Source organism: Dryobates pubescens, chromosome 10 (assembly GCF_014839835.1).
Source record: "Dryobates pubescens isolate bDryPub1 chromosome 10, bDryPub1.pri, whole genome shotgun sequence".
Classification (NCBI taxonomy): Eukaryota; Metazoa; Chordata; class Aves; order Piciformes; family Picidae; genus Dryobates; species Dryobates pubescens.
In genome coordinates this window covers 5205933-5226210 of record NC_071621.1, presented here as the reverse complement: position 1 = coordinate 5226210, position 20278 = coordinate 5205933, and the positions used below count along the sequence as shown (strand labels likewise).

Here is a 20278-nt window from a genome sequence, read left to right as displayed (position 1 = left end):
CCCAAGTTTCTCATCTGCCTGCTGGAGGCACTTTGCTAAAACCAGACAGCTCTAGTGAGAAGGTGTAAATTCCCTCATGGATCATCAGGTAAGGTCATCAGAGGAAACTTCTCCAGGGCTCAGAGAGGCTGTGTGCCTGTGCTAGTAAAGGTAGGTACCGGAAACAGTAAAGTGCACAAACTAACCCAAAATTACTACAGTACAGAAACTAACCCAATTACTAGAGGGTACTACATCTGTGCACTAATAGTATGGAAGATGAAAATGCATCTGGGAATACTTTCCCCCGAGTTTCTCACATCTTCATTGGAGCAGCATGCTAGCTGGCTGCAACACAACCTGCTGATGGGTCTGCTGATCACAAAGCTCCTGCTGGGAAAACAAGAAATCACCTTGCAGTGCTTATCCTCACCTTGGGTCTCAAGCCTTGGTCTCCTTTTCCCTTTTGCTGACTCTGAGCCTGTCTGCAGAACTGAAAACAGATAGTCCTGCAGAGGTTGCGCTGGCTAGAAGGAAGACGTTTCAAGCACGTTGCCAAATATTACTTAGCACTGTTCATGTCCCAGCTGGTCTATGTTCCTGGTCTCTGTATAGCGACTGCCTTTAAATTATAGTTCCGCAACGTTCTCCCAGAAGTTGTTAATATCCAGATTTTTTTCTAAGGCATTTTATAAACTTTCATTAAGGTAGCAGATGGAGCCACAAATTTGCAAAGAATGTCACTCCTGGAAAAGCCAGGACTGGATTTGGTGCCAGATGTGGTCCTCCCTGTGTTCCTGTTTTCTTTGCTGGATGACAGAAGTTACAGCCTAAGTGTCATGTACAAGTGAGACAATATATCCCTAGTCCTCTGCAAGCGATTAAACTGACTGTCCTGGCTTGTGTCATAGAGAGAATTGGATCAAGTTCCAAAAATTAGGTCCACAGTGAAAAGTCAGAACTCATTATCTGAAGGAGGACAATGAAAAACTGGAGGGGAAAAATATATTTAATCCCTTCCACACCCTGAATCTTTCCCATCTGCTACTAAAAAGAGAAAAAAAGAAAAAAAAAGAGCCAGCCTTGCAGAAAGATCAGTAGCCAAAATAACACTGTGAAAGAATTAACCTTTTCTTTTTACTAAGTGCCCCAGGAGAGTTTTTGTTGCACTTGTATTCATAGGGATACAAAATTTATTTAGAATGGGAAACAAACACTGTGAGGCTCTGTGGCTTGGTAAATACCTGATAGAGAGTCATATAGCACTGAAATAATTTGCTTTGTTTAGGGAGGTCTCTGGTAACACCATTTTGCTACACAAGGCTATTTGCCTTGAGAAGACAATCAATGAGCTTTCCCTGCTCGCTCACTCACTCACAGTGACACACTGCAAACAGTGATGCTCCAGATGATTAAACTTCTGCTTCCCAGGAAAAGTTGCAGTTGAATTAGTGCAGAATCTTTTTGTGGTTTAGTAACTGCTTTTAACTCATAAAAATACAGGCTGAGGTCGGAGCAGGGGCTGGAACACCAGTACAGAATGCCTGTCTCAGCCCTCTCTGCTGCCTCTCCCACCCACCCAGCAGCTTGCTTAAAAATCTCCTCTTCACCTGCAAGTCTGCACAGCTCTGCAACCACCTATTGCTATTTTATATGTACTCACCATGAAACTGGATTGTTTCAACCAAAATAAGGACTCTCTTTTTCTAGGTGGTATGCAAAGCACATCTGCAGTCTAAACTTTCACCCATTTCTCCACTTGCCCTTTCATCATGCCACTTGATTTTCAAGTGGCATGATGAAAAGGCCCTTCTTCATCCCCTTTTCTCCCTAAATTCCTAAACATCTCTTGCTAGGCCCTCACTGTAACCTCACTGATTGTGGCTCCTACATCAACAAGCTGGGTACATGTCCATTAGGTCAGATCCCTTCTTGCAGCCTGTATGCCATGCAGAGAGTCTCCTCAGGGTCTCAGGGTAGGAGGGCTCCCAATGTAGCACCAACACTCACCCTCTTTGGGTGACCAATACGTGTCACTGACCCCCTTCAGCAATCAGGCATATAAAGCAGCTTTCAAAGCATGAGCTTTTGGGGCAGATGGCTCTTAGCATCTATACAGCAAACAAAGGAGCAAACACAAGACTTTAGATAACAGAGAAACAGGGAAATATTAGGTAAAACCTTGTTAACATATTGACCAGGCCAAATCTGAGAAGCTAAGAGAAATGGTGACTCAAAATGCAGCATCAAGTCTTTAGAGAAGTGCAGGAAACAAAGCTCCTCTTGCAGTAAAATTGTGTCATCAAAACTGGTGTGACAGCACGTTGCATTGTAGACGCATAGGTCTACATGGAAGAAATATGAGTCTTAGAACATGGAGGCCACTAACATCAGCCACAATCCTTGCTGGTTTTTGTCCCTTCCTGTGGCTGGACAGATGAGTTACAAAGCCCCTTTTGCTCTGCACATGTCTTTTTAGTCCCTGAACTCTCTAGTGCGGCCACAATTGAGAAGCAAGAGCTTCCCAAGCAGCACACTTTCTATGTAAAAGTAATCTAAACGTCTAAGTTTTGCCAATTACATAAACTCCTTAGTGACCAGAAGATAAATGACCTTTACTTGTAAATCTGTGTTCAATAAAAGAGGATTACAGTTTGTGAGCTTTGCAAAGTCTGTAACATGGCTCAAGGCAAAAAACCCCAAACTTAATTTATATTTGTCTAATCTCTAATAGCTGCTGACAGTCTGTGAAACAAATAGTTTTAATTATTTTCTCCTTGCTGAATATCAGGTCCCATCATTTAATAAAAAAACAGCACACTACTGACAATTGAGATTAAAAGGAAAGTCATACAGTAGGAAAATGAGGAAATTACATTAGCATCACACTGTGGCAAATATGTCCTTCTTATTGCAGCCCTGTCCAGAGACAGTAGAACATTTACAATTACTTCATCAGAAAAAAACCCCAACAAAACCCAACCAAAAACCAAACCAAATCAAACCAAAACCCAACTTCTTTTTTCTTCTATTCATCCTCAGACTCATGGCTATTAAAACCATCAATGTAGTCTCTGCAATTAAAACAGTGTTTTAAAGATTAATTCCAGTTATTAATACAGAATGTACAGATCTTACACACTGGTGTAAAATAAGTGCCACTTAGTTTTTTTATTGGAACCACTGATGCATGAAAATTACTATAGAGCTAATCAATAGGTAATGACTATATTCCAGGAGTAGTGTTCTGTTCAGAGGGGAAAAAAGGGCTGCAATTCACAAACAATTATTGACATCATGAAGCACATGAATCAATGCCCATAAGAGATTTCACATTATTTAAACTTTCTTCGACAATATTTCTCTTTGTTCCTTCATCCAAGTATAATTTTTCCTGCCTGTAATACTGTGGATATATTAAAGCTTCAGGTGAATATATCAAAGACACTAGAATAAAATGCAAAAGCTAGACTTCTGATGGCTAAGTACAACAGCCAGCAGCGCTGTTGTTATACTGGCTGAAGCACTGTAGCCATGGGATTCTGTGCAAAACTCCTTTTTTTCATACAACATTGTTAGTCACAAAATGATCAAGACCTCACCCCTCACAGGCCCGATATAGCCCTGCAGGACTTCAAATTTTTTAAGCCTTCCCAGGGTTTTTTTGGCATGCCAGTTTTACTGCTCAGAGTACATGAGATGATGGGAGCTGGAGGTGGTGTGCCCCAATGCTCACTGGGAGACAGATTAATCACTGGCTCCTAAAGTGTACAGATGAATTCCTATTGACCTAATTCTCCAAATATAGCTCTTTGTCTTGTTTTTATTGTCATCTCTAGGTAAAGCAAGGGACAAATGTAGTCCAAGGTACAAATCTGAATCCTCCTCTTTTAAAATCAGGGAGAGATTAATTCATCTGTTCTTCAATTGCATAAGCAAATACCCCAAATGTACAAGGCAGTGAAGAAGTTGATTTCCTCTGGCTCTCACATTTTTCTTTTTGCATCACCTGCAGCTTGAGATGTGGCTATAAAGCCTGAAATGATGTCTTTACTTTATATTTTAACTGTAAATCAGTCTGCTTACCGCAGAACAGACATCCAGTCTATGCTTATAAAATGAATAGGCAACTTCACACCTGCCATCAGAGCACAGCTATTCAAACATAGTTACCAGCAGCATCTGATGGGAGGGATTTTCAGAAGAATAAACACCTAGCTGCAACAAGAATAACCAGGTTTAGGTGTCTTGCTACAGTTCTGCAGTAGAAAGCAGCAGTATATTTTAATCACTAATATACATACACAGAATACATAGAATATATAGAATAAACCAGGTTGGAAGAGACCTTCAAGATCATCACGTCCAACCCATCAACCAATCCAACACCACCTAAACAACTAACCCACGGCACCAAGCACCCCATCAAGTCTCCTCCTGAACACCTCCAATGACGGCGACTCCACCACCTCCCCAGGCAGCCCATTCCAATGGGCAATCACTCTCTCTGTATAGAACTTTTTCCTAACATCCAGCCTGAACCTCCCCTGGTGCAGCCTGAGACTGTGTCCTCTTGTTCTGGTACTGGCTGCCTGGGAGAAGAGACCAACATCTGTCTACAACCTCCCTTCAGGTAGTTGTAGAGAGTAATAAGGTCACCCCTGAGTCTCCTCTTCTCCAGGCTAAGCAACCCCAGCTCCCTCATATACTAAAATGGAGAAAAGTGGTTTGGTTCTTGAAAAATCAAGCAGATTCCTCTTCTAGTCTAAATTAGTATTATGAAGAAGTTACACGTAGCTGTAGATGATCACAGCAGAAAAAAACCTCACAAGACCACAAAAAGAAATTTGAAGGGAAAATGCTATTGAGATACACACTCTTATAAAAAATATTTCCCTAAACAAAACAGATACCTAAGCCAAGTATGCTCTTTAATGCCTTTCCTGAAAATGTAAATGCGTTTCAAAAAACCTCACTCAGGGTTTTTTCCTTCTATTTAACCATATATGAGAAATGAGAAATCGATACCAAAAGTTTTCTCAGCATACATCTTATTTGCAAGTAGTAGGGAGTAGCTTATAGGCGCAGTTTTCTTTTGTGTAGAAAAGGAAATAAAACCTAGACAGTCCCGTGTGCTAAATGCTGCTACATGAAACATGTACAAATCTATTTCAGAAGTATCATAGCTTCATCAAGCTGACTTGCTGGAGTGTGTCAGGAAAAGGGCAACAAGGTTGGTGAGGGGCTTGGAGCACAAGCCCTATGAGGAGAGATTGAGGGAGCTGGGGTTGCTTAGCCTGGAGAGGAGGAGACTCAGGGGTGACCTTATTGCTCTCTAAAACTACCTGAAGGGAGGTTGTAGTGAGGCGGAGGTTGGTCTCTTCTCCCAGGCAACCAGCACCAGAACAAGAGGACACAGTCTCAGGCTGCGTCAGGGGAGGTTTAGGCTGGAGGTTAGGAGGAAGTTTTACACAGAGAGAGTGATTGCCCACTGGAATGGGCTGCCTGAGGAGGTGGTGGGGTCACCGTCGCTGGGGGTGTTCAGGGCGAGGCTTGCCAGGATGCTTGGTTGCATGGTTTAGTTGATTGGGTAGTGTTGGATGATAGGTTGGACACGATGATCTCGAAGGTCTCTTCCAACCTGGTTTATTCTATTCTATTCTAAGGCTGGAAAAGACCTCTAAGATCACCAACTCTAACTGTCAACCCAACACCACCATACCCAGTTCTAAAGTTTGAAGGCGGCTCAGCAAAATGGACATGAGAATGTAGCCAGAATATATTGACATAATTTTAAATCAAATATAAACCCAGTTATTTATGGGGTGAGGAGCAGGAAAGAAGCTGCTATCTCAAAGCTCATGCACCTGAGTGCACTGCCCAGCTGGCTCCAAATTTTCCAGTTTAATTTGGAGAAAAGGTTACAAACATCTATCATGTTCCACACATTGTCAGAAAAGCCAGCCCTATGTATTTTATCATTAAGAAGCCCCACTGAGAGGTGTTTTAAAAGTCTGTAATGGAGGTTAGCTGACTGCTTGCTAGTTGCACCGTAGCTCTGCACTTTATTCCAACTCAAAAGTACATTAAACAGAGGATAATTACAGGTGTTCTCATCCATAATCTACAACAACAATAACAAACAGCAAACCAAATGCGAACAACTTTGCAGTAACGCAGAATATCCAGGGCTTTGCCTTTTGTTAGAGCTATTCATCTGCATTTTCCAAACATTCTTAGGCGTTGCAGGCAACTGAAGAGTGAAAGACTATTGAAAACTACTTAATAGTATATGTTTAACTTGCAAAGCTAGTGTGCGCCACACGGTTGTTTAGTACAGGAGTATAAAGCAAATTATGGGGGGGTTATTAATATCATTTGTATATGAAAAAGTTATACACCTGAAGGTAAGTGATATTTTAAGATTAAAGTTATCTGATCTCCACAGATGTTAGCTAAGGGACTCCACAATATGAAAGGTACATGAGGCTCCTGCATTTTAGGGACATCCATTTTGTTTGTAATGAAAGTACTTTGTAGCTGTAATAAGCAAATACTTACAAAAGCTCGTTAATAAATACCTACTGCCAACTAAAGTTGTACAGAAATACGTTGACAGTGAAAATATGGAAAAGCAAGAAATTAAGTTGCATCCTCTTGCTTAATAAAAATATTTTCCATCTACCACAAATAAGGATTTTAAAATTTTCTTCTTTTTTCTTTTTTTAATGCAAGAAAGCTGCTTACATGAATAACCCCCTATTGGTACAAACAATTCGTCATTCAAGTGCTCTTTGCCAGAGCAGCTATGCTAACTCCTTGAAGTGGTAAAGTCAAGTGCATCTCAGTGACATCATGCATAGACAGATATTTCCATCATATATATGAAAGAAATCCTACAGACTGCTGACAGCAATGAAAGAGAAATGAGAGGCTACTGAAATGCAGCTGAATTCAGGGCAGTTTAAAAGACCTGTGTTTCACTTCACCACATCGTTTATTTCTTGATAGTTCCAAGTTTTGATACAATACAGAAGATGTGTTTTTAAATCTAGGCATCTATTCATGTCAGAGGGCAAAACTGTAACTCAGGAATCTGGACCATCAACACAGCCATCGTAATGGAGTTCTGATCGGTAGTTTGCGGTAGGTCTATTCTGCTTTGAGAGATCCACCCAAGAAATACCAAGAACACAGCTTTGCCCCCCTGAAATACCACATCATGTTTTAAATAAAAAAGCTCATCAAAACTGAAAAAAAAAAAATAATACTCCCCCCACCCATGCAATATAATTTTTCCACAACAAACACAAAACCAAAACAAAACAGGCAAGTACCTGCAAAAACACCAATTCAGGTGAGGCAGACCTGCCATCACAAAACTGGAATATAAGAACACGTTTACTTTCCCTCAGGCAAAATCCTGAACCAAACTCTCTGTTCTGGATGGCTTAGGAATGGAAATTCTCACTGTGCAAACCCTTACTGGTTTACTCTGGACACAGTTGCAGATCCCCAGTTGACTTCCAGCAGGGCTACATGCCTCCCCAGATGCAGTCACCTTGAATGTACTTCAGATGCAAATCAGTCAGGAAGGCTGAAGACAATGGTCTTGAGCTACTTCTGGAAACACAGGGGAAGATGGGGTCTCTTGTGCAAACATCATGTGCCCACTGCTGCTGCCACTGGCTGCCTGGAAGAGGTCTCCTGAGCACTGACCTGAGGTAACCCAGGTTAGAGAGGAACAGGGTAGCTATGCCAACAGTCTCCGCAGTCCCATTTTCAATTCACCTTGGCTAATTTAATTTTAAAAAGCATGCCCAGATTTCTCAACCAGGACAATAGAAGATCTCATTTTCATTGAAGGTTCTTCAGCCTGATCCATAGAACCATCTTAACTTTCCTCCTGTAAAGAAGAGCCAGCAGTGCTGGAAGCACAGTTCAACACAGCTCATCAGACAACAACTGGAAGATTTATTGCCTAGAAAGGCAAGGATGGAGGCGAGTACAAGTGCCACATCCTCACCAAAGGGTTTCCTAGAGAAGGATTTACTGGGTACTCAAAGCATTCAAAATAAAAATGAAAGTTTGTTGGGAAATCTTCCACTTTTTGACCCTTGTTCTGTACTCTTCTTCTTCCCCCCCCCGGCCCCCCAGCATGGGCATAAACCAGATACATTTGAGAACGAAAAACTCTATTCTAAATACAAAAGGAATTCAGAAGGAACAGGACTGAAGAGACCTCTTTGGATACATTTGATCTCCTCATATTGCAGATATCTTATGAGCTCATCTTCTTGATGAACCTATTCAAACTCCATCTTAAAGACAACAGTTTTCTTACAGCTACTACTCCGCTGAATCTTTTCCAGAGTCTGATTCTAATTACTAGAAAAAAAGCTTCTTACTTATTTTTTTCTTTCTCATTTTCAAAGTAAATACATTTCCAGTCTGTCTTCTTCAAACTGTTCTTGTTGTGACAAAGCTGTTTCTTTAAAAGTAGCACCACTCCTGTTTGTTATGATTAAAGGCTATGACTCGATATCATGAAACCTGACAATAAAGAGGGAAAAAAATATAGCTGTCTAGAGCTTCTACAGAGTCAAACTGAAATCAACACAAAAAGGATGCATTGTCTTTATGGTAACAGTGACGGCACTGCTGCCAACCATCCGTGAGCAAGATGGTACCTGCTCTCATCTATAAAGCCTAATGATGCTAATGCTGCAAATGCTTTCTTTCCAACCAGGAGGCTGTGGGCCAGATTGTACATCACACGTACAAGTGCTGCTTCTGTGCGCCAGAGGGGCTTTGTAATCCCCTTGGCTCCTCTGAGTAAACGGCTGTGTAGTGACCTGGAGATGACAAAAGCAGGTACCTCAGCAAAAACAGATTTCATATTTTAACACTTTTTCAAAAGGCTGGAAATAGATGACTCACCACTAGTCTGCCTTTGACCCAGTGCTGTATAGAGTGGGTCGAGACTCTCACAGGACAAATTATGCAGCCAAGATACTGGATATATTTTGCAGTAAAACCAGTGTTTCTTATCAAATAGACTTGCCTCATTGTGAGGGGGAAAACCCCGCCACACTACCAAAACCAAAAGTGAGCACTTAGTACATATTAGCAGGAGAATTATGAAAACAAACAAACAAACAAACCTCAGTATTAACAGGAGAATTATATTTAGGGGGGAAAAAAAGGCAAAAAGGCTATGCAAAACTCTCTGTTTTCAGCCTTCCAGATATGCTGGTTGAATGGATTTCAAGCAACATCAGCTGAATCTAGAAACATCTGAAGTACTTACTACCTCTAGAAACCTGCAGGCCTTCTAAAGAGATTAGGGTTCAGTGTATCTTAGTCAGCCTCAATCCACTTCCCCAGATAATAGGCATATAAAACAGGACATATGTGCCACAAACCTAAACCAGGCAAGAAATATAAAAGGCCAGTTCCAGATCAAGGAGAACCTCTAAGGAGCAGGATCAGATACGTAAAATGCTTTACATAAGGGCATTACTCTGCATAGAGAATGCAAAGCCCAATTAGATAATCCTTGCTACAAGAATATACAATAAGATTGGATCTGGATGGTTTTAGGCTTAAGCACCATATACTTGATTAGCAGATTCTGATCAGCTACACTTGTGCAGAATCACTGATGAATATCAAAGTGTTGTGATGTTGGAAGTAATCATTTTATATGCAAAGGAAAATGGAGACTGAAGATTGTCATTACTGACCATGATGTATGAGAAGGCTGAGAACAGACCTTCTCTCTGAGAAATGACCAAGCTGCATTCACAGCTTGTACAGTAATAAAAATAACCTTCCTACCTGGAAAATGTAAAACCTTAGCAGAGAAAGCAAGCATGCTGCCCCAGAGAACTTTTTCTACATTCATTTTTAGAAGAGAGCCATCTGCCAAAATATACTGTGTGTAGTTTTATTTTCAGTACTCTGAGCTCCAAAAACAATGGCACAGCTTTTCTCTCACCACATTTTTAAACATCTTAGTATAGTATGTGACAAGTGGCAGATGCTGGGGAAGACAGCATTTTGCATCTCAAGAGCTTGGCAGGCAAAAATATTGACTAAGTCAATCAATACCACCCTTTCTGAGACACATTCAGACACAGCGTACTGTCGCCTGCTGCAGGGATGCTCGGCAGCTGGAGAGTCATTGCACAGCACCACTTGCAGCAAAGCTGTGGGAATGCAGGGCTGCCAGGCACAAGGCAACTTTGTCCCCTGACATTCACTCAAAAAGTAACACACATACTAGCTGGGGTAAACTATTAATAAGATGGTAAGTTAAGCTTTTAATTTGATGGTGGCTAGTTCCAAGACATGCATGAGCAATGATGAGACTCTGGGAGCAACTCACTTCTTCAGACTGTGCCTGAGCCAAGACCAGCAGCAGCACCTCCTTCCTATTCCAATGATAGCAAAATAGGTCAGCATGATGAAACCAAATAAATATCACTATAAATCCCATCCCTGATAAGCTGTCCAAGTTTATTCTTGCTTTATTTCACATTGCTCAAGTTTCATTCAAATCCTCTTCTGCATACATTCTGTATTCCCCACAGAGAACCTGGTCTGTGGCAATATAACTCCTGTGCTTACTTCCCCTTTCCAAATCTCAGATGGCACCAACCAGATGTAGTAATTTGCCCTGAAGAGACTCACACAGAATGTTTAAATATGCAATAACATATAGAAACTACTGGATCTGGACAGACTGTACTAATGCATGGTGTTTGTGCCACATCTAGGGTCAGGTTCCTTCTAGGAAAATGAAGGCTAGAGCCACTGCATCAAATTTGCTATCTATGTTTACCTACTAAAATCCACAAATCCTAGGTATTTACCTGAGAACAGAATGACAAGAGAACAGACCATATTACAGTATCACAGTATCACCAAGGTTGGAAGAGACCTCGAGGATCATCTTGCAGTATCTGAGTACCCTTTCTAAAATGTAAACATGAATGTTTGGGGCTGGTAAACCTGATTGTTGTAGTCATTACTAAATCTGCAGTTATTCTAGGGATTTCTGAATTGAAACTTTTCAAAACTCACAAACTGAGTGCTGGATGATCCTGTTATTTTAAAGAATGTATTTGCTGTTTCGAGTTCTCCCACAAACAGTGGGTGGTGCTTGCTCTCTGCAGCTCTCTTTCTTGTTACATACATTACACTGTTATAAATAATACAGGGAGTACACCTGTAAATGTATGGCAATATCGACGTGATACATAGTGGAGACACACGATGCATTGCAAACATCTGTGAGAAATACATTTCATAAGTAACTGGGATTTCCTCACCTGTGGCTGCCCACAAATACATTGCCCACTTCTGTGGGGAATAGTCTGATACTCCAAATAACTAAGATTTCTTTACTAGCATCACTGTTTTTTTAAAATAACACTAATTTAATGTGCTGTACCTTGCCGTGGGATTCCTCTTAACTAAATTTACACCTTTATACAGAAAAGATATCTACAGCTGAGCTAGTCACCAGAGGAATTCATCATTCACAGGGATAAACTAACACTTGAAGGGCTTGATTCATCTCACCAACTGTTGATATTTATCTTAGGATAAGACAGTGCCAACAGTGACCATGAAGATATCACTGGATGAGAAGGTCTGATGTGGGAATTCACACTGCAGACACTTGTGAACCAGGAGATCAGTCAGAGGTGGCTTCCTTGCATAGATGCTTTAGATCATAGATGGAAAAGGGGATCTTTTCAGCATCTTGGCAGCACTTGGCATTTTATGTTAATCAGTGAAACCTCAGGAGAACCATTAAAAATTGTGTTTATGTTGTTCATGGAAGAGTTGCCTTACTCCAGATTGAAAGGTTTTCCAGTTTCCTTGGATTACTGGTAAATTAAGGACTTTCACTTCAAGAGAGGGGAAAAGAAGTGCCTGTAAATGCCCAAAATCTAAAATTATTTTTTTCTGTAGAGAGCAATGGGGTTCTGCAATATAAATGTCATCAGCATTGTTTTGTTACAGAAAGCACTACTCATTTAAGTAGGTCATCCCCAGAAATTATGAATTGATCTATAATGCACACCACACCTGGTGGCAAAACTGTCTGAGTATACACATATTAGATATATTAATTTAAACTGACAAGAATCAGTACCAAGTCCCTGGCATGTGTTTGGTCCACAGCAAATTGTCCTCCTCTTCTGCATTTCCATCATTTTCCACAAGCCTGACTGCAAACAGGTGACCATACAATGTATTAACCAACAAAATAGGAAAGTATTGCCAAGAAATGTTAGCAAGGACTAAGGTGATTGATGGGAAATAATCTTTCCTAACTCTGTGGGTTCTGAATATGAAAGTAGTTCCAGATTACAGGATGATAGGTGCTGATTTGCTAACACTGATTAGGCTCATACATTTTCACAATCTCTTAACTGTTTACGTGCTCTCTCCACACTACAGCAGCACAAAGGCTGTTTTTCCCCCCACTCTTTTGTATATGAATTTAATTATTTTCAGATAGGATGAATCTGCCTGAGATGTCAAGTTAAATCAACAATCTACCAGACAGGAGTTAGGGATAAATCCTTTATTACACAGTAAAAATACCTGTTTTCATTATGCTTTTGACCTGCCAGCAATTTGATATCACGATTCAATTATTTGCCAGTCAAAATTTTTGCTCCAAAATAAGTCCATACAGGGCAAGCATAGGCTTTTACAGGGTGCATAGTGCAGGTTTAGCTCATTTCCAGGCTAAAAAGAGTCAATCTTGCAGGCAGTGTTAGACATGAAGACAGTTTTCATGTCCTGCGAACTCTTATGAAAGACAGAAGATAGCCCTTCTCATTTGACAGTCGAGAACAAAAGAAAAAGAACAAAATAAAAAATATAAGTGCTTTTCTTTTTACTCAAACAGCTAAAACTGTGGAACAGGGCACTAGATAGATCGGCGACTGTACACACTGCTTGATTTTTCACTTGCTCCATGGCTGTGTTTTGGTTTGTTCCAGCTAGCATCCTCCACGAAGAAGCCTGGGTGTGGTTTGGGAATAGATCATGCCAGAAGCTACTCCAAATAAGAATTACAAATAAGAACTTCAGCTGCCTTGGCTTCCTCTGGTGCACTCCAACACAATCCTACCCATTCTGTGCTGACCCACGCAGCATCCTTACCCCTTTATGTGCCATATATCAAGGCACGCAGCACAAATCCTTCACATTTCTGCTATCAAAACATTCACCCAACTCTCAATATGTCTCTTACAATAAACATTTCAACTATGTAGACCTGAGAAAGCATGCACAAAAATAACAGTATCTTAGAGGACACAGGAAAACAACAGATTCAGTGGAGACCAGGGTCCAATGCTATTTGGATGTGCACAGCAAATCAGCATACTTTAGAGGCGTTTGATCTTAGTTAGGGCAAACATAAAAGACTGTGCTCTGAAGTCTTTGTAACCAGTATTCTGAATAAATAAAACAGCCAAGCTGCATCCACATACCCTGTAATGGGTAGGACCTGGACACCAAGAATTCACATACAAGAAAAATACTCAGATCTCCAGAATTCAGGAGTTCAAAGGTGGATTGCTCATTATTATCCTTCTCATGCAAGTCCCTACATCTTTCCTCCTAGAATCATTCTGTGGTTGTACAAATAATCAAATATTTATTAGATGGGGAAAAAAGCCCTGTGGCTCTGAAGCTTAAATCTCTGTACCAATGTGCACAGAAATGTGACATTTTTTAAGTCCACAGTTACTAAAATAAAGCAGACCATTTCCTTGTCTCTGATTTTGATCAGAATTTTGCTTTTGATCTGAAAAGCCTTTTGTAAGAATTAACTGCTAATGACATGTTTCTGCAAGGAGTTTTCATTTTGTGAGAAAATTCCAGACTAGCTTTATGTGAGGACCACACACTCACGTGGACAAAAGATGTTCATGCTGATGAATTGCTGCTTTCAGATGTAGAATTCAATTATCTCATTCTCTACAGCTGGTGTTATTGTGTGGTGATGTGTTTGTCTTCTGACACCTCGGGGCGGCGGGGGGGGGTGGTGGTGAGGGGAGAATGAAATGAATTTTCTACATTCACAGTGCCAAAGGGACAGTTTGAATAAGAAATGCTGCAATAAGACCTGCATGACTATGTCCTCTGGCATAAAGGATGAATCCAGGTTTCTCAGATCCTGTTTTCCTGCAGCACTTTCAGACTGAAAGCACATCTTTAAAAATGTTTTAAGAAAATTACATTCAAGTTAAGCCTATTTTGACAGATGAAAAAGTAAACTACTTTATATTGGCTGACTTCTAGACCATATTCCCGAAGCCTTTCCTTTTACTTTTACAGGCTGATGGGGTCACTAATCCTACTCATTTTCAGTTTGCCAGTCAATAATCACTTAGGTGGCACTATGTCTTTGGAAATGACAGCTGAGACAAAATCTGATGCACAGTCTTCCTGGCACAATGCCTTCATAAATACCAATCTGAGGTGGCTGAATGGAGACAAAATTCTGTATCTGATAATGATATGTTCACCAAGCTTACCCTAAAGAAGGTTTTGGGGAGGTTTACAACACTGCTATGCAGTGTCTCTACTTCAGTGGTATAATGAAGTCATATGAAGCAGAACAGTTCCTGCCATTAGACATTAATCAGAGTCAACACATTGGGTTTTTTTGTTCTAAGGCATTTTAATTGTATCACAGGCAGAGGCCATATGGCTTAAGAATGAATATTCAGTATCAGAAATACTTGAGAGGAAAATGGTATGTTCCTGGCTTCCAGCTTGGGATGGTACCCATTGCTACAACTATTACACAGCTGGCTAAGTTGCGATTTGACACCCATCTAATGTCTTCTTAGACTATTACCATCTTATTAATTAGTTATTGTTTACTAGTTTGGGCTTTGTCTCTCCAAAGAGAAGATCATTTCATGTCAAGAATTCCTAAGGGATAACATATTTCACTGCACTTCTGCAGTGAGACAGCTTATGAGCTTTTATTTAGTGAGAAGTCATAGGTGTAGAAATCAATTTAATTTTTGAGGAATAAATATTATTTCTCTCTCATGTGTGGTAGGTGCATTCTTCCTTTATTAAAAATGTGGGGAAAACATTGACAAAAGGGAAATTTAAAGAACAAATACCCCAGCACACAATAACTTTCCAGAGAAAGAATTGAGCTTAAAAAGAATGAAACCATCACTTCTAAAGGGCAGGCATTCATTTCGCAAATTTTATCACTGTCACTGTAATCTTTTAGCTTGCCCTATCTTCTTTCTACAGCAGTGCCTCTCACTGCAGCTTGTTGCAGGGAGGAACACAGATGGATTTGGCAGAGATTTTTCTGAGCTATATATGAAGACCAGAGGATAATGTTTCACATCTATGAGAAACTCAAGCTGTTAATACTTGGAGTAAACTAGATGTACATATCACAGCCTATTTACAAGACCACAGGTTTGTCTGCCACACTGAGCCACCTCAAATACAAGCAGCCCAGCAAGACTGGGGGCCAGGCTGCAATCCCTAGGAGGTGTTTGACTTGAATGCAACTGGGCCCCGTGCTTGCAGAAGTGCATTTAATGATAGTGGGGGCTCTGCCACAATATTTATGAATTAAACCAAACAACATGTTGAATCTCTCCTGCAGGAATGTGATGTGATAAATCCATGATGCATTTCCCCACTGGAGCTATCTGAGCTGTGTTGGCTTTCATGAGTACCAGGTTGTAGTGGGTGAAGCAACTTCCTGTATGCATTTAGAAATTACTCTGGAATACTTAAGGATGCTAAAAGTTTGTTGAGTCAATATGACTAGAGAGCTATCACCTCATTTTAACTGCATTACTGCCATAACCCAGGAAGGAAAACTCATATATGTTCATATATTTTCCAGGGGAAAATAATTCCATAATATCAACTGTAAGTTAACATTATCAGACAAGTTAATTTTCTTGTATTTGCTTTCTTACTTTTCTCAGGGGAAATCTGCCCTAGTGTATGAGACAAACACAAGATCCACCCAGGCTTCAATGCTGCATACTATGACACTACAGTGCTACTGAAATCACCAGGCAGGCTTTCAATATGACCTTGCTGTAGGGCTAAACATCTCCTTGTGATGCAGATCTGCCAAAGCTGAACAGGACACATCTATGTGACTAAGTGCTCTTCCATGTGAGTAAAGAAGACAAAGTCAATTCTGAATACAGACACTTATCTTAAACAACAAGCAATAAGCAAAGAGATGTCAGAACTGTAACTCAGAAGTCTAAGGAAGGGTGGGAAGACTGATAGTAAATGTTTCCTTCCCCTTTGGCTTTTAGGAAAAATGAGAAATCTTGATAACTGGAGCATTCAGTTATTCAAACCTATTCTGACCCAAAAAGTAATTGATGTGCTTGTTTTCTCAGGCAGTACACACATCACACTTGCATGCAAGTAAGTAGAATACATACACAGAATACACCAGGTTGGAAGAGACCTTCAAGATCATCGCGTCCAACCCATCAACCAATCCAACACCACCCAAACAACTAACCCACGGCACCAAGCACCCCATCAAGTCTTCTCCTGAAAACCTCCAATGATGGTGACTCCACCACCTCCCCAGGCAGCCCATTCCAATGTGCAATCACTCTCTCTGTATAGAACTTTTTCCAAACATCTAGCCTGAACCTCCCCTGGCGCAGCCTGAGACTGTGTCCTCTTGTTCTGGTACTGGCTGCCTGGGAGAAGAGACCAACATCCGTCTGTCTACAACCTCCCTTCAGGTAGTTGTAGAGAGTAATAAGGTCACCCCTGAGTCTCCTCTTCTCCAGGCTAAGCAACCCCAGCTCCCTCAGCCTCTCCTCGTAGGGCTTGTGTTCCAAACCCCTCACCAACTTTGTTGCCCTTCTCTGGACTCGTTCCAGCAAGTCAACCTCCTTCCTAAACTGAGGGGCCCAGAACTGGACACAGTACTCGAGGTGTGGCCTAACCAGTGCAGTGTACAGGGGCAGAATGACCTCCCTGCTCCTGCTGGCCACACTGTTCCTGATGCAGGCCAGGATGCCATTGGCCCTCTTGGCTGCCTGGGCACACTGCAGGCTCATGTTCAGTCTACCGTCAACCAGCACCCCCAGGTCCCTCTCTACCTGGCTGCTCTCCAGCCACTCTGACCCCAGCCTGTAGCACTGCATGGGGTTGTTGTGGCCAATGTGCAGAACCCGGCACTTGGATGTATGCACGTCTCTCACCAGTCCTTCTTTAGAGAGGTATCTCATCCCAAGAACAGGCAGTGATCAGGACTATTGGCATCATTACTATTAGAGCTGTAAGTATGTGACTCCCTGTCATGACAAACCTAAACTCATTTTATGTATGTTTAGTGACATTCTCTTCAGTCTAAACATGGTTGGTATAATACTAAGAGGTCTCATTGGGCACACCAATAAAACTGGGTGGGACTGAGTGTTATAAACAACATCAGACTTAACTCTCACTCTCAGACATGGGCACTTTGTGACTCTGGAGGAAATGCTAAACAGAAGCTAAACATCTACATGAAACTGTTATGTTAGCAAGGTGAAGTAAGTCCAATTTAAAAAAATGCCATCACCTGAGACTGATATTTGAAATGACAGTCACAAAAGGCAAAACAAGTTTTATATATATATATGCTCTGGTGAAGCTGCATTCTGCTTCTTTAGGAAAGTATCACATATTGCAAGCATTCCTATTACAATTTTACTGCAATATTCAAGGTGTATTCAGAAGATACTATTATTTTTTCAAAATATGGGTTTACTGTTTGCATCTTATTTCTCACTCTTCCAGCCTCCACTTTCATTTTTAAAATTAAAGCTAGTGATATTTCCATATCAAAGGTTAAAATTAATTTGCTTTGTAGGACATGCCTCTTGATCTAAAATACTTCATTTTAATTAGGACACTTAATTTTCTCTAATGGAATCAGGTTCCATTCACTTAGTCCAAAACTACCTTCTGAAAAAGTTACAAGCAGTACATTTTCTCAGCACAAGTCCTCCTAAAACTTGTCTGCATGAGGAGGTTGCACCTACACAACTAAACTGATTTCAGATTGATCTACTTACATGACTACAAAATGTTACTGAAATTAACCATAACTGGGTCTGCCCCACTTCTGGAGTAGTTTTATCAAACAGCTTTAAGTTTCCTAATGCAGACCAGGAACATATGATAGAAAATCATGTACGGCTATGTGGTAGCATGAAAAAATGAGATGATCACTGTCCCACCTTCCAGAGCACAAGTGTCTGGACCCACGCAACCACTTTCAGCCACCATTTTTGTACACCTTCCTTGTTCTTTTTTTTCCTCTTCTCTATAACATGTTGTGTACATGTAGACCATGCCAGATCATGTCTGCTTCTCATTAAGAGGACATAGAAGACATTTCCAAGGAACACTTCATATATTCCAGTTCCTTGTTAGGATGGTGCTCTGCGCCTGTGCACAAAGGCATACAGATAGATCAGGGCAGAGATAACCAATGCACAGGCCATGAAAGGCATTCCCTTCCCTTATTGTGAGAGCTCACTCCCTCCATTTACAATAACAATTCTGGGGAAGGCCTGTCTTTATCAACTCTGTACATCTCAACAGGACTGAGAAATGCAGTAAATGCCCTATATTATGATAAATTCCAAAATACAGTCTAGTCAGCTCTGTACTGACTACGCCTCTCACAATGAAGGGGCACAGCAACAAAACTATTTAAACATACTGCATACCTTGAAAAGTAGCCAGGCTGTCATCCATTTGACCACTTTTACAACCCAAAAGACATGTTTGTAGAGATCAGTATTCACTACTCCAGGGTCTACTACATTAGCAGTCACATGGCTTCCATTTGCAGTCAGAAGATGCTGTAACTGATAGGTAAATAACACAAGGGCAAGTTTGCTTTGGGCGTAGGCTCCATGGGGTGAATATGAACATCTGTGTATGAGAAAGAAAGAGAGAAGGAGATGCACTTAAAAATAATCAGAAGTAAACTAGTATTGCACAAACATCAAATACACTTTGCAATATCCAGCAAACAGCTATACACTGAGTCATCAGAAGAAACAGCTTATCACTGGCAGGTGTGTCACTTGCTGAAGTTCTGGTGATTATTACATCTGACACCAAGTCTGACTTATGGCAGGAGAATTAAAGAAAAAAACCCAAACATCACACAGTGCCTGCCAGAACCTCTAAGTCAAACTATTTAAAGTAGAAATGCTGAGGCACTTATCTCCAGGATATCATCAGCTAGAGGACCTCAAACTAGTCTCCCCTTCCTCATTGCCCTCTTCCCACACATACATACACTGTCCACACCCAGTAAATTCGTGCCTGATCATACTACTCCTGGTTATTATTATTTGTATTGCAGTAGGACCTACTAGTTTCTGATGAAAGCCCAGTTGAGTAAGGCAGTCATTGCACCTGCACCAATGACACACCAGATTACGCACAGCTAAAGAGATGAATACAAAGACAGGACAAGAAGAGCAGCTGCGAGTGTAACCACAGTTATGCCAGATAGAGCCTTTAGAGCTAAGACAGCTGGCTGAGCCTATGCCAAACAGAAGGTGTGACAAAGTCACAGAAATACTTGGACTTAACAGCAAAATACTACCTGTTGAGACTCTTGTGCATCTTGCTCATCTGGATGCCAAATCTGCCTTTCTTTCAAGTCAAACTTTCTAGGAACTGCTGCTCAGTAGGGTTTCACCGCAGGCAGGTAGCAATATTTTTTTCCATAAGCAGATTAGTTCCAGGCAAATTAGCAGGTATGTCACTTAAAATGCTCCTCCCGACTGGGGCCTCAGCATTACTTCCACAAATTGCTATTCTTTGACACTCTTGCAATTGTTACATCCTCTCATCTAACCTTTTTTGTGCTTAGTAGAACCAAAGGTAATTCCTGGCATTACAGGCAGCTCACAGTCAAAGCAGGCAGCAGCCTAAAGCAATGGGATCTGGGGGCTGCAAAACAGCTGTGGTCCCCATCTCCTTTGCCTCTGCCAGGGCCTGGGCATGTGGCACTGCTTGCTGCTGCAGCAGATGTGGAGCCAGGGGCTAGGGCACCCACTCAGAAGCAGAGCTCTTTCCCAGCTCTCTCCTTCCCCCTAGTTGTCCTGACTTTGTGACAGATGCAGCTATAGCTTCCTCTTCTACACCTTCACCCTTTGTGCATTAAATGCCCAGGCTGGGGATGTTCCTATTCTGCTGTCTCTGAGGTTTGGTGTTGGTT

At 41.1% G+C, this 20278-nt stretch overlaps 1 protein-coding gene across 2 annotated transcripts in view; it reads right to left on the bottom strand.

Annotated features, from left to right (window-relative positions):
- The window catches only part of DHRSX (dehydrogenase/reductase X-linked), a 192876-nt gene that overhangs the window by 15836 nt on the left and 156762 nt on the right, over positions 1-20278 (bottom strand). For both annotated transcript variants that reach the window (XM_054164798.1, XM_054164796.1), the window contains one exon: positions 18768-18975. In XM_054164798.1, coding sequence (XP_054020773.1) covers positions 18768-18975 — 208 coding nt within the window. The remainder of the gene's footprint in view (positions 1-18767; positions 18976-20278) is intronic.